A 12,551-nucleotide genomic window follows, 5' to 3' on the forward strand; every position below is an offset into this window, starting at 1 on the left:
GAAAGGTCGCCTGTGAGTGAGGTGCTTCAGGCCTGGCTGACCTGCGGCAGTCATATAGAGAGGGTCTAGTGGTTTTCTCCGTTTTTCAGATGAGGAAACTGAGGCTCCAAGAGAGCATGCCACTTGCCCAAAGTCCCAGGCAACAAGAAGTGGAGCCCAGACAATGGGGGAAGTGGGTGTTGTCCTAGGCCTGGCGGATCCTCAGGACCCCAGCAAGGCCAGCAGGGTGGGGTGAGGCCAGGGCAAGAAGGACGCGAGTGCCTGTTCAGGGGCCGTGAGCAGGAGGACCTGGAAGAGAATTCTACCGTGACAGCACGCAGGCTTTGCTCAGCTTAGGCTGGCCCCTGGTGTCCCCCAGCCTGGGTCTCCTCATCTGTGCAGTGGAGGTGTGCTGCTCCCTCTGGGGGCTCCTGGGGGTCCCAGGAGCAGGGCCCACAGCAGGAGTTGAGGGAGTGCTGTATGAGCTGTGCCAGGGTGGGGCCGCCCCCCACCCAGCCCTGGGCAACAGGGGAGGGGAGAGGGATCCAGGCCAGCACGCCACGTGGGCAGACACCCAGGACTCCCCAAACTCAAGTTCTGAGAACCCTCTGGGTCTGAATACAAAGCAGGATTTTTTCCCCAAAAAATTACCTTTCAGAAGTGAGAGCATCTCCTTGCATTGGAGTTGTTACAGGTTTCATAATATGGAGACTCGCTCACTTCTTTAGAGCCGCTCAGTACTGTTCGGGGAAGACACATTTAGCACGTACACAACCCCGATCAGTGTTAGATGGGTTGCTTAGAGGGCCCCTGGTGGAACAGGTGGGGGAAAAAAGGCAAAGAAACAGTAAAGATTTAGTCAGTATTCCCGAGGGTGTGACCTGTGTTCTCACACTTTGCAACAGTGGGTGCAGGACAAGCAAGAGCTTTCAAGGTCTCTGAACACACAGGAGAGAGGCATTGGGGTCACACACTCCTACACCATCGATTTTTAAAATCCAACTGCCTGAACGTTATGCCAGTGGGCACTTGTGGCTTCAGATAAAATTTCCAGTGACAGCATTGCCCATGCAACCCAGAAGGTGCTGCTGTCTCTCAGACTGCTCAGTGAGTGGACCCAGGAGAATCCGGTCAGCTGACCCAGAGGTGGTCCCGGGGCAGCCAGACCCTGATGCCCAGACACAGACGAAGAACTGATTTGATTTTTTTTTTTGCAAAATGTGGTGGAAAAGAACTGTTCTAAATTAATATATTTTGTGCAACACATCATTTGAAAGTTGAGAATGTAATAAAATTAATGAATTAAAGATTACTTGGGGGGCCGGCCCCATGGCTTAGCAGTTAAGTGCGCGCGCTCCGCTACTGGCGGCCCGGGTTCGGATCCCGGGCGCGCACTGACGCGTTGCTGTCAGACCACGCTGAGGCGGCATCCCACATACAGCAACTAGAAGGATGTGCAACTATGACATACAACTATCTACTGGGCCTGTGGGGAGAAAAAGGGAAAAAAAAAAAAGAAAATTACTTGGCTTTTACCTCGATCTCCTACAGTGTGTCTGTCTGCCTTGGCATGAACTTGATCTTGGCTGTCTTCATTGGGAAAGTGCAGTGGTGGGAATCAAGGGAAGGCCTGGAGCAGAGCCCCAGACAAGGGCCACATTAAAGACCTGAGCTTTATCCTGAGACACGGAGGAGGGTGTTTTAGGAAGATGCTGAGGAATGGTTGGAAGGGGGCCTGACAGGGCTGGAGATGACGGAAACCTGTAGGGAGGCTTGGCTGCCCGGAGGCAGTGACAGGTGGGACCTGGACCCACAGTGGCCCGAGAGGTGGAGGAAAGTATTTCAAAGACACTTGTGAGTTGGAGTGAAGGAGACTTGGTGACTGACTGAATGGGAAAGGCTGGGTTGGATTACTCACAAGTGGGGGAGCTTGTCGGTTCTCCAAGAGTGCAAGGCAGGGGGCGGGGTGTGCAGGTGGGTGCCCACTGGAGTGAAGGCCACGAGCTCAGCTGGGACTCAGAACAACCCAGGGCTCACCAGACAGCCCCTTCCCACCCTCCCTCCTTGAGGTGTTCTGGATTCTTCTGACCTATCCTCCAGTTTTCCTCATGGGCTGTGTTGAGTCTGCTGTCAGACCTCCCTACTGAGCCCTTGTTTTTCAGCCATTGTATTTTTCAGTTTTGATTCACTGTAAAATATGCCAGGGCTCACTTTAAAGTTTCCTGTTCTCTACAGAAATGGTCAAGTTTGTCTTTTATTTCTTTAAAACAGTAAAATAATGTACAGCCTGTGCCTGATCATTCCAGGATCTGAGGCATCTGGGGGTCTGTTTCTATTATCTGTCTCCCGCTGGTTCTCAGTCACGCCATCCTTTCCTTTTGTACCCGGCCATCTGTGTCTCTATTTTGTTCACTGTCATTTAAAAACTATTTATACAAATAACTGAAGTCTAGGCTGAAGGTTCCCTCCTCCAGAGATGGGTTCGTTTCTGCCCCACACCTGGAGTGCAGCCACCTTAAATGAATGTTGAGGTTCAGGGGTCCGTGCAGGACCCACACCCAGCCTGCAAGCAGGTGAGGACGGGATCACTTGGGGTTCGCCCTCACCCTGCGAGTGCAGTGCTCTGCATCTGTTTAATGCATCAAGGATCAGACTCCCCGCCTCAGGCCAGCTGTTGGGTTTCACTTATCATCTTGCTCCAACAAGGCCTCCAAAAACCTGGCTCAGTTTGCAGTTTCTTCTTCCAAAGCAAGATACTCACCTGTCCATGTGCTCAAGTAACACTGAGTTAAACAAGGAGTGGAGGTGTTCATCCTGGCAGAGGCTGTCCCCGTCCTCAAGGGCTGTCACATGGAGGAGGAACGAGGCTCACTGAGGGCAGAGCCAGCCAGGACCACAGGAGAGCCAGACTGGACTGAAAACGGGGGACCATCCTGACTGAATGGCAGTGAGGTCCTCAGACTCTGGAGGGAAATGTCGCAGAGGCCATTCAAACCCCAGCTCTGGGGGCTGGAAGGGACTGGATGTCTTGGAGATGCTCATGATTTTATGGTCTTTACCGTATCCTTGCCCCTGAAGATCACATGTCCCCACAACTACCCCCAGCCTCCTCCCATGAGCTCAGTCAACGTGCGCTCAAGCCGCCAGAGTTCAAGATTTTATTTTAAAACAATAGTAAACAATTTCATTGATTTTTCTTAAATCACCTCACACCTGGCTTGTTTCAGGCAAAAAGTAAAAAATAAAAATAAGAAAGGAAGGGGAGGAAAATGTGGGGACTGACCAACCTTCCCCAGAAATAGGCCCCTGGTCCTGGCATCTGGAATGGCTTTTGGACACTGTCTTTAACAAATGAGAAAAGAAAGCACCAAAATATTGTGCTTCAGCAGCAGATTAGGAACCTCCACAAAGAAAAAGGTGGGGGAGGAGAGGAATTCGAACACAGGACCCAAGCAGCCTGGTTCAGTTCTAGAAACTTCCGAGAGTCTGGAAGCATCTCCTCTCCACAACTCCATTTCAGAGCAACTTAGAGATCAGGTCCCTTTAGGAAGAGGCGTCCTCCAAGCTGGACAGTGGGGATCTGTGAGCCCACACCCCAGACTCAGGGGTGACCCCGAGCAGGTTCCCAGCAACTTGGAAGGGGGTCAGGAAGGACAAGGAATGTTCAGAGCACACAGAGGGAAGGGAAGGGTGGGGACGTCAGGCACCCACTGCCCCACTCCTCTCAGCCGGCTCCTGGTTCTTTGCATTTTGTTCGAGTGGAGATGAAGACTAACTGCTACTGGATGGCAGGGCAAAAGAGCTGTAAACAGCTTGGGTTTGCTCACCCACATGTGCAGGCTCTTTTGTCAGAAAGGGACCATTGTCTCGGGGCCAGGGGACCAGAAAAAGCCCTTGTGGTGTAGGGTTGATACGGGGTAGAACGCAATGATAGCAGCCACCAGATGCGTGCTCTCTCTGGGCCCTGGCCCCCAGACAAGGAAACACTGAACGAGTTCTGGAATGGCAATGGTGGCAGGGAGGGCACAGGGGTGCTCCCCTCCTCCTGGGCCCCCAGGCCACTTCTCCAGCCCAGGGAGAGGCAGCCTGCCCCCAGGCTCAGGGCACAGAGCCTGGGAAGCTGACCCGGACCCCTCCGTACACAGGGCAGCCACCAGAGCAGGCTCTTCTGGCCCCATCTCCAAAATCCCATCTGCCTTTGACAAAACCAAAAAATAAATAGTATTTTTCACGCCACCTGGATTTCCTGGCCCCGAGACCAGAAGTGCAAGCCCTCCTCCTCTACCCCACACCCCAGTGCCCATGCTAAGGGCACTTTCTGCCCGACGGGGGCTGGCAGCAGCACAGCGAGGCTCTCTGGCCATGTGGCCCCCTGGCAGCAGGCCCTCCAGGGTCCTGGTTGAGGGGCTGGCTCGGCCCTTTGGTCCACCTTGTTCATTAAAATTAAAATAAGGAAAAAAAAGGCTCCACTTGGTGACTTGGGTCTGTAGAGGTCTCTGCTTTGTCCCTCTGTCTGTCATTCCGTCCATCCCGCAAGGCATCGTGCAGGCCAGATCTGCAGGCTGGACTCAGCCACACTCACTGGTCACTGCAGTTTTGTCCCCAGTTTGCGTTGTCTGTTCCTGCAAAATGGGCGTGGGGGTTAGATGTGAGAATGCCCAGGGGTCAAATGAAGGGCCTCCTGGCATTCAGTGACCTGCCTTCTCACCTGTCCCTCCCGATCCACAGTCCCTTCGAGATGGGTGAATGCCCACCCCCAGGAGCCCCAGTGACTGACTCGAGCTGGGCCAATCAGAGCTCCTGCCCTGGACTCGGGACTTGGGATCTAGAGAGGGTCAATCTCTCTGGCTGGGCCTGTATCACAGGTTTCTAAGCCCTGGCGTCCACGAACAGAGCCAAGAGACTGGGGCAGGAGTGCGAGCCAGGATGCGAAAACAAGAGGGCCCCGGCTGGATTCCAACAAATGATGGGGAGTTCCCCTTTACAGAGAAGCCAGCACAAGCAGGGTTCTGTTATTACCAAAAACAGACAAGAAAGTAGTGAGTTCTCCATCTGGGACGTATGTAAGCAAAGGTAGGAGAATGACTGAGGGAGGTTATAGAGGGGATCGGAATACCTGGTTTGGGGGTGTGGCTACATCCATGATGGGCCCAGGAACCTGAGGGAAGCAGGGATAATCACCCCATTTTCTAGAGGGGCTGGCTGAGGCTCAGAAAGGAGAATGGGGCTTATCTAGGGTCCCAGTTAGAATCCACAAGCCTAACTGTGCCCATAGGACCTGCACGATGCGGCCCCAGCCTTGTCCCCGACTCCCCTTGCTCCCTGGGCTCCAGCCACACCAGCCTGTCTGTCTGTCTGGTGGACTCGCCAAGTTTCCTCCCACCTCAGCTCTGCGTATGCTGTTCCCTCTGTTGAGGGCCCTCTCCTGGCCAAACCCCAACTTCAACAGGCCTGGTCTTTCTCCTCACTCAGGTCTGTCTCCCCAGGGCAGCAGGCCCGACCACCTCACCCCCACATTCAGGTTCCTGTCACGAGCTCTCGAGCCTGGGGCACTGATCACACAGGTAGGTGCCTCTTTTGTGTCCCCCTGCCCGCTGTGGCTGTCTGTCTCTGTGCCTACCCCCAGCACACCGCCGGGCACAGAGCAGGTGCGCACAGAGACTGTGGCAGCCAGCCAGGTGGGGGGAGGCGGGGCCTGGTGGAGAGCTCGGCCTGGGCCAGCTAGGGCCTTTCCACCAATAATGGGATTGCCTGCCCTAATGCCCTCAAATCCCCTTTCCTCACGGATCCGGGACTTCACCCTTAAACTCGTTAGGATAATGTGGACCATGATGGACTAGACACATTTCCCAGCTGCTGCGACGCTCCGCCATACCCCCCCTACCCCCCGTTCCTCTCACCAGCTCCTGGGAAACCTCCCACGCCTGCTTTGGAGCCTGACGTCACCTCAGCTCCCTCTCTGAACTAGGGAGGCAACCCACCCCGGATTTGGGGTAAGTGGAGGGGGAGATCCAAGTCAGGAGCTCCAAAGCCCACCTCTGCCCTCACTTGCTGTGCAGCCACAGGCAGCCCCTGACCCACTGCCTCGGTTTACCCATCTCTAGGAAAGTGTCTGGACTAAATAGCCCCAAGGGGAGCCCTCACACAGGCGCCCCAGGAATCTGGGCTGCCCGCTCTCTGGTTCTGGACCAGACAGCCTAGGTCACAGCCTAGCTCCCCAACCCACAATCTGCAAGTCCTCAGTCAAGTGACTCCTCCTCGCCTGAGCCTCAGTTTCCTCATCTGTAAAATGGGGCCTAGGGGGTGATTCAATGAGGTAGTGCAAGAACAGTGCTTAGGCAGACGGCTTAGGCAGCGGCTGCCCTGGGGCTGAGCCCTACTGAGCCAGGACCCAGTGACTGCTATCCCCTTAACTCACCTGGCTTCTGCCCGGGTTACTGTGTACTCAAACCAGAGTACGTTGGGAATGAGGCTCGTGTCTCGAATTAGGAAGAACTCAGAGATAGGCCTGGAGAGACAGACACCCAGAAAGCCAGGGCCACATCAGGACATGAGCCTGTCACCAGCCAGACTCTTCCACCAGTGCTGGGGCCAGTGCTGCACCCTCCCCCACCGCTCAGAGAGTCTCTGCCTGGCCCTAGACCCCAGAGCCACTGGGAGATCCAGACGTGCCACCTGTGTGACACTCAGGCAGGGGCACTGCCACACAGTACACTCAGCCCAGGAGGACTCAGGTTGCTTTCTAAGGCCCTGAGAGCTGAGGCAAGGACAGAGGATGGCACCTTGGCTTCTGGGCCTGGGATGGCACCCCTGTGGGAGGTGGAAGCCAGGCAAGCGAGGCCAGTATCCTATGCCCACCAGAGGCCTGGACACTAGGGTCCTCCCAGCGAGACCGAGGCTGGGGTCAAGACGCCTGGGTCCTCCCACTGACGGCTCCATCCGCAGGAGGGGCAGAGACCACAGTGCCCAGGAAGGCGGGAGGGGCAGCAACAGGGACAGGAGGCAGTTACCAGGCTGCTATCTTGGGGAACAGTGGGGTGAGGACCTCCTGCGTGAAGACAAACCAGGCGATGGCCATGAGGCTTCCAGCGACGCCCCCATAGAGCACCTGGCTCCAGGTGTGGTATAGCAGGTAGACCCTGTGCCAAGGACAGAGGGAAGCTTGTGAGAGCCAGCCAGAGGCAGGCCTGCACAATCCCCCACACCCAAGCACCAGCTTCCCAGGGACCTGTGCACACACAGGTGATACACACAGACAGGACAGGCTCCTGGGAGCACACAGCCTCAGATCTACTTCCAGAAGGAGGCAGGGGGTTGGACCCCACTGGGGCTCCCCTGATTCTAGAAGTGAAGGGATGGCTAGGGTGGGATTTGCTCCCTTCTGTCCAGCCCTGGAACTCCACAAGGAGCTCCTCCAGGGTGCTGGGAACAGGTGGCTGGTGTGTGGAGGTGTCCTCGGAACACTGGGCTCAGCCGGGAGGAGAGAGCAAGGACTGGGCTGGAAGGGGCAACGGGAGCCCCACCCCTTTAAAACTAGAGGCCTGGGACCCCTTCCAGCCCCGCCCTCCAGCCTCTGGGACACGGGTCCACAATGGGGTCCAACAGGGACCAAGAATCCAGTGAGACTCCAGGGGGCAGGTGTGGGGTGGGGGCTCTCCCTCCCTCCATACCTGCTATAGGAGACTAGAAAGGCCGCGGTGAGGAGACCCAAGGAGAGCACATGCCTCCACAGCAAGTCCAGGAACCTGGCGTTGTTCGTTTGGTGCATTCTGGGAAAACAGGCCTGTCAGACAGCCTCAGCCCAGAGCCTGGAGCCCAGGCCTCCCAAATAGCCCTTGGCCCCATCCAAAAGCTCCCTGAGCACCTTCTGCCTTGGCTGCAGCTCCTCCCACCCCCACAGAGGCCAAGCCCAGAGAGGCATCCAGAAGGCTGGCAGTGAGTCCCTGGCAGTGCAGGGGCCAGTGCAGGACCACCCCAGGTGGGAGAGAAGCTCACCTTAAGTACAGGAAAAGGAAGGAATAGACGGAGAAGAACCACATGAACTGCGAATGGCTGGAGGGCATCCCGTACTTGGTGCCCAGTGCCGTGTGGGGGCCTGGGAAAGAAAGGGGAACAGGGCGCCATGGGAGGACGCAGGCTTCCCAGTGAAGCCCCGACCTGGGGACCTCCAGGCCCCTGCCGCCTGGGCCCTACCTCCACAGGGCCGTGGCTCCTGGACGACGTGTTTAATCAGCCAGTTGACCCCCTCGTTCAGTGCCAGACCCCCGAGGAACGAGATCTGCCAGGAAGATGCATGGTCAGCTGGGACTCTGAGTGCCCGCTGGCCGCTGTCCAGCCCCAAAGACGGTAGCCTCCGCCTGAACCTCCCCACCCAACTGGTAAACAATGTGGAAGCATCCACGAGGCTCCCCACACCCCAAGAAAGGTGGAAGCAAGGAAGGGAAGGCAAAGCACCCGGATGAAACGGTGCAGTCCCTCCTCCCTGGGCTGGGGGCACTGGGGAGCAGTGGAGGGGCGGGTGGAGACAGATCCACTCACCGTGTGCAGCTCCCGCTTGAATATGATGAGGGTCACGAATCCGACGATGACAAATACAGGGCTGAGGCTCAGGTAGGCAAGGAGGTGGCCAGAGAGATCACCTGGGCGAGACAGAACAGGACGAGGATGGGGCACGGGCATCAGCAGAGGGGCCTGAGCCAGGAAGGAGCCCCCGCAGGACCGGGTGGGGGCCAAGCAGCTGTGGGAGCCTCATCGACCAGCCGGCGGAGCAACTCAGTCACGGGCACAACGTGCCGCTGTCTGTCTACTGAGCACTGAAGTTCACAGACCACGCGTTTAAAGCAGGCGCCTGCACCGTTCCCATTCTGTAGATGAAGAAACCGAGTCCCACAGGGGTTGTATGTCTTGCCCAAAGTCACCGAGCCAGAAGAAGAAGGTGGGATCTGGACTAAAATCCAAGTCTGTGGCCTGGTACTATACCCATCACCCCACCAGAGCAGGAGTTGGATCCTGGCTTGGTCTGAACCCGGCACCAGGAGGCAGACTGGCGGGCACATGGGTGCCTCTGGACCGCAGTGCTGTGCTGAGGCCATCCCAGCCCCGCCCCAGCCTCCAGGGGAACCTGGGATTCTCTGGACTCCACACGGATTTGGGTTTACACTGCAGACTCCGATGGGGACCAAGGCCAGGGGAGAGGAGGACACTGCATAGCCCAATATGGCCTTCTGGTGCCATCCCCACTTCTCCCACCTCCCTACGGGCAAGAAATTTCCCCACCTAACAGGCCTGGGAGGGAGGCAGTGTGAGGACCACCAGCCCTTCTGAGAGATGAGGACACTGAAGCCCAGAGACAAGAGCCACTTTCCCCTTTGCCCAAGGGCAAGGTGACACCGAGTCCAAGGCCACCCCCACCATCCGAGATAGGGCAGCTACCTGGCTACGCTGGGGTCAGAGGGCATGGTTCAATTCCTGGGCCTCAGGCCAGGAATTTACCTCTGTGCCTCAGCTCTCTCACCTGTGAAACGCGGATACGAGTGCCCACCCCCTAAGGCTGTGTGAGCTCGGATGAGACAGGGCCTGGCTGACACCCAGCTCAGTCCCTGGCACCCAGGACACTTCCATGTTGGGGGCTCTGCTCACCCAGAGGCTGGGAGGACCCAGCGTGGGAAATGGCCCACGACACCCGCCTGGCCTCACGCAGGCAGCAGGGAGGTGCCCAGACTCCAGGCTGAAAAGATCGGCACACACTTGGCCTTACCCCCACCCACCCAGGGCAGGGCTGGTGTGGAGCTGGCCTGGGAGAACAGGCCAGCAACCTAGGTCCAAGTGCTGGTGCTGCCACAGGCCCGCGAGGTGACCCCTGGTGAGGCCCTTCCCTCTTCTGGGCCTCTGTCTCCTCATCCACACAACAGCCTGGTGCCTTCCAGCCCTGCAATCCTGGGTCTCTCAGCTGCCCAGCTGATGCCCGGGGTATTGGGCCGTAAGGACAGGGTGTAGCTGGTGCCCCCAAATCTTTGACCACCTCCATGACCCGTCCCACAGCCGGCGCTACCCTTGGGCCTTCCTGCAGACGCTGTCAGCGACTCTGGCCTCGCCACTCTCTGATCCAAGCCCCTCCGTGGCTCCCTCTGCCCTTGGGATAAGTCCCACCTCAGCCCAGCTCATCAGGCCCTGCACTCCCGGCCCTGCCTCCCTCCCACTCTCTGCTCCAATTCCAGGGACTGAACTCAAGTTCCCCAAACACATGGTGCTCTGTCCTACTTCTGGACCTTTGCATACACCATTTCCTCCGCCTGGGACGCTGTCTGGGTTAACTCAACATAAATTAAGTACCCACCAGAGTGGCAAAAACAGATGGGCTCCTGCCACTGCGGAGCTCTCCGTCTGGGGGAACCTGTAACGGGGCATTGTTCACAACACGCTTGTTAGTGTAGACATCGGGCCAGTGTCTGCCGCTCCCTCCACACGGTAGGCTCCCTGAGAGCAGGGACAGGGGTCTCTTTACACCCCATTCAATCCCCCAAGCCCAGCAGAGCTCAGAAACGATGCTAAGTGAATGGATGAAGGAAGCAAGCATCAGTGTGATGAGGGTACGGAGGAGAAGCGCAGGGGGCCATAGAAGAGTTAGCAGGGCGCCAGGCATCACCAGATGCCCCCAGGCTCAGCCAGGTCCCTCCTCCGGGCCCCCACAGTCCCTGCAAAGGTCCCTCATCACAGCCTGTCTCACACTGCTCACAAGTGCCAGGCTCCTTCTTCTTGCCTGTTAGATTGTGAGCACTCAGAGAAGCCACTCTGAGGCCCAGGGGTGGGATGGAGTCATGAAGGCGCTGAGGCCTTAGCCAAGTCCCTCCAGTCTCCAGGTCATGGTTTCCCTCCTGTAAAGTGGGGTTTTTTCCCACAGTCCAGGACTGCAGGGACATACCAGCCTGTTCATCATTCTAAACCGAGAGCCAGTCCAGGTTCTAGCGCTCAGGAGGTGCTCAGCGGACACTGGCTGAATGAATGGATGGATGAATGGCGGGTGAGCAGGCAGGCAAGTAGGGTCCAGTACCTGACAGGGCAACCCTACCCCCAGTATAACCCAGAGCACCCAGTTTCCCAGTATAAAGTTCCCTGGCATCTTGCCTGGGGTCCTCAGCAGGGCCAGATTTTTGCATCTCTGCCCATGAGCACAGCATGAGCAGGCCCTTCCCAAAGCAACTCAGTGAGGGTCAATGAGGGGCTCACCCCACACCCAACCAACCTACGGGAGGCGGGGGCGGGGGGGGGCGCTTTAGAGGATCCTGGGAGAGTAGGATAACATTAACTTGAGTTATTTATTAAATGTTTACTGTTGCCATGCACTGCACTCAGCATTTCTCATGCTTCCTGTTATTAGATTCTCACACGACAGCACAGGGGAGGCACTGCGATGAGTCCCACTTTAGAGGTCAAGTAATGGAGCACAGAGAGGTGAAGCTACCCGCACAAGGCCTCAGCCTGATCGTGAGCCCAGATACCTCTGACCCCAAGGCCCAAGTTCTGCATCACTCTACTAGACCGCCTCCAGAAAGGTCGCTAAAGGACCTCCCAGCTGGATAACCCTGCGCTGCTAGAGACGCGTCTGATGGGAAGCTCCAGAAGTCAAGATCCCGGGGGCTGCCTGCCCCCTCACCGGGTCCCCACTGTCGTGGAGCAATGCCCTGCTAAGGGCGTAGCACCAGAAGTGCTCAAACAACGAAGAGCTGCCTGGCCTCGGTTTGCACACTCCCAGCAACGGGGAGCTCTTTCTCTTGCAGGCAGCCCCAAAGCGCTGTTTGAAGGAAACAGGCACTCCCTGCACGCCAGGGAGGGAGGCCGGCCTCCTTGGCTCCGGGGAGGGCGGGGAAGAAGGGCCCAGGTCCAGGCCAGTGAACCCTTCCCGCCTCACACAGATCCCCGGCCCCCTGCAGCCCACCCGCTCCCCAGGACCCGGGGGAGCGCCCCGGCCGCGCAGCCGCAGAGTGCGCGAGCGAGCCGCTCACAATTTCGCCCAGCTCATCGCCGCGCTACTGCGCCTGCGCGGCGCGCGCGCCGGCCGAGCCCCTCCACGGCTCACTATTTGACAGTTCTCACCCCGGCCCCCCGGCGCCCCCTCCGCGGCCTCGCGCGGGCCCGAGCGCCCGGGGCTGAGGGGCCGGCCCCGGGAAGGAGGGCTCGGAGCCGAGGCCGCCTTTTACCTGCAGGATATTCGACGTGGGTGAGGGTCACCGGCCGCCATGAAGCGGGGAGCGAGCACTGTCCGTCCGCTGCCATCTTACCCGGAGACCGGGCTTCTCCGAGCAGCCAATGGGGAGTCAGGGGGGCGGTGGTCCTGACCTATCACGCCGGGGAGGCGCCGCGCACCCAATCGGAGGCCGCTACAGGTAGCGGCGCAGCCATTCAGCGTGCAGGCCGTGGGGCTGGCCCGAGCGGCGAATCAGAGAGCGGGGCCCCTGGAGCCTGCGAGCCGGCCAAACCGGCGCCCAATCCGGGACGAGCGCAGGTAGCTGCCTAGCCAATCAGGGAAGAGGAGGGTTCCAGCACACAACAGAGAGCAGAACAGCCAGTCAGAA

The 12,551-nt window shown here is 58.1% G+C and overlaps 1 protein-coding gene across 1 annotated transcript; it reads right to left on the reverse strand.

Annotated features, from left to right (window-relative positions):
- Nucleotides 1-3,123: 3,123 nt before the first annotated feature.
- DOLPP1 (dolichyldiphosphatase 1) lies at nt 3,124-12,320 on the reverse strand. The gene is made up of 8 exons (XM_004423554.3): nt 12,177-12,320; nt 8,518-8,618; nt 8,173-8,257; nt 7,975-8,074; nt 7,650-7,748; nt 6,990-7,118; nt 6,398-6,487; nt 3,124-4,601 (listed from the first exon to the last, which is right to left on the reverse strand). Exons 1-8 carry the CDS (start codon nt 12,250-12,252, stop codon nt 4,565-4,567), a joined length of 717 nt encoding a protein of 238 aa, XP_004423611.1. The 5' UTR covers nt 12,253-12,320; the 3' UTR covers nt 3,124-4,564.
- Nucleotides 12,321-12,551: the final 231 nt, after the last annotated feature.

This window comes from Ceratotherium simum, chromosome 29 (assembly GCF_057802395.1).
Source record: "Ceratotherium simum simum isolate JZ-2026a chromosome 29, ASM5780239v1, whole genome shotgun sequence".
Lineage (NCBI taxonomy): Eukaryota > Metazoa > Chordata > Mammalia > Perissodactyla > Rhinocerotidae > Ceratotherium > Ceratotherium simum.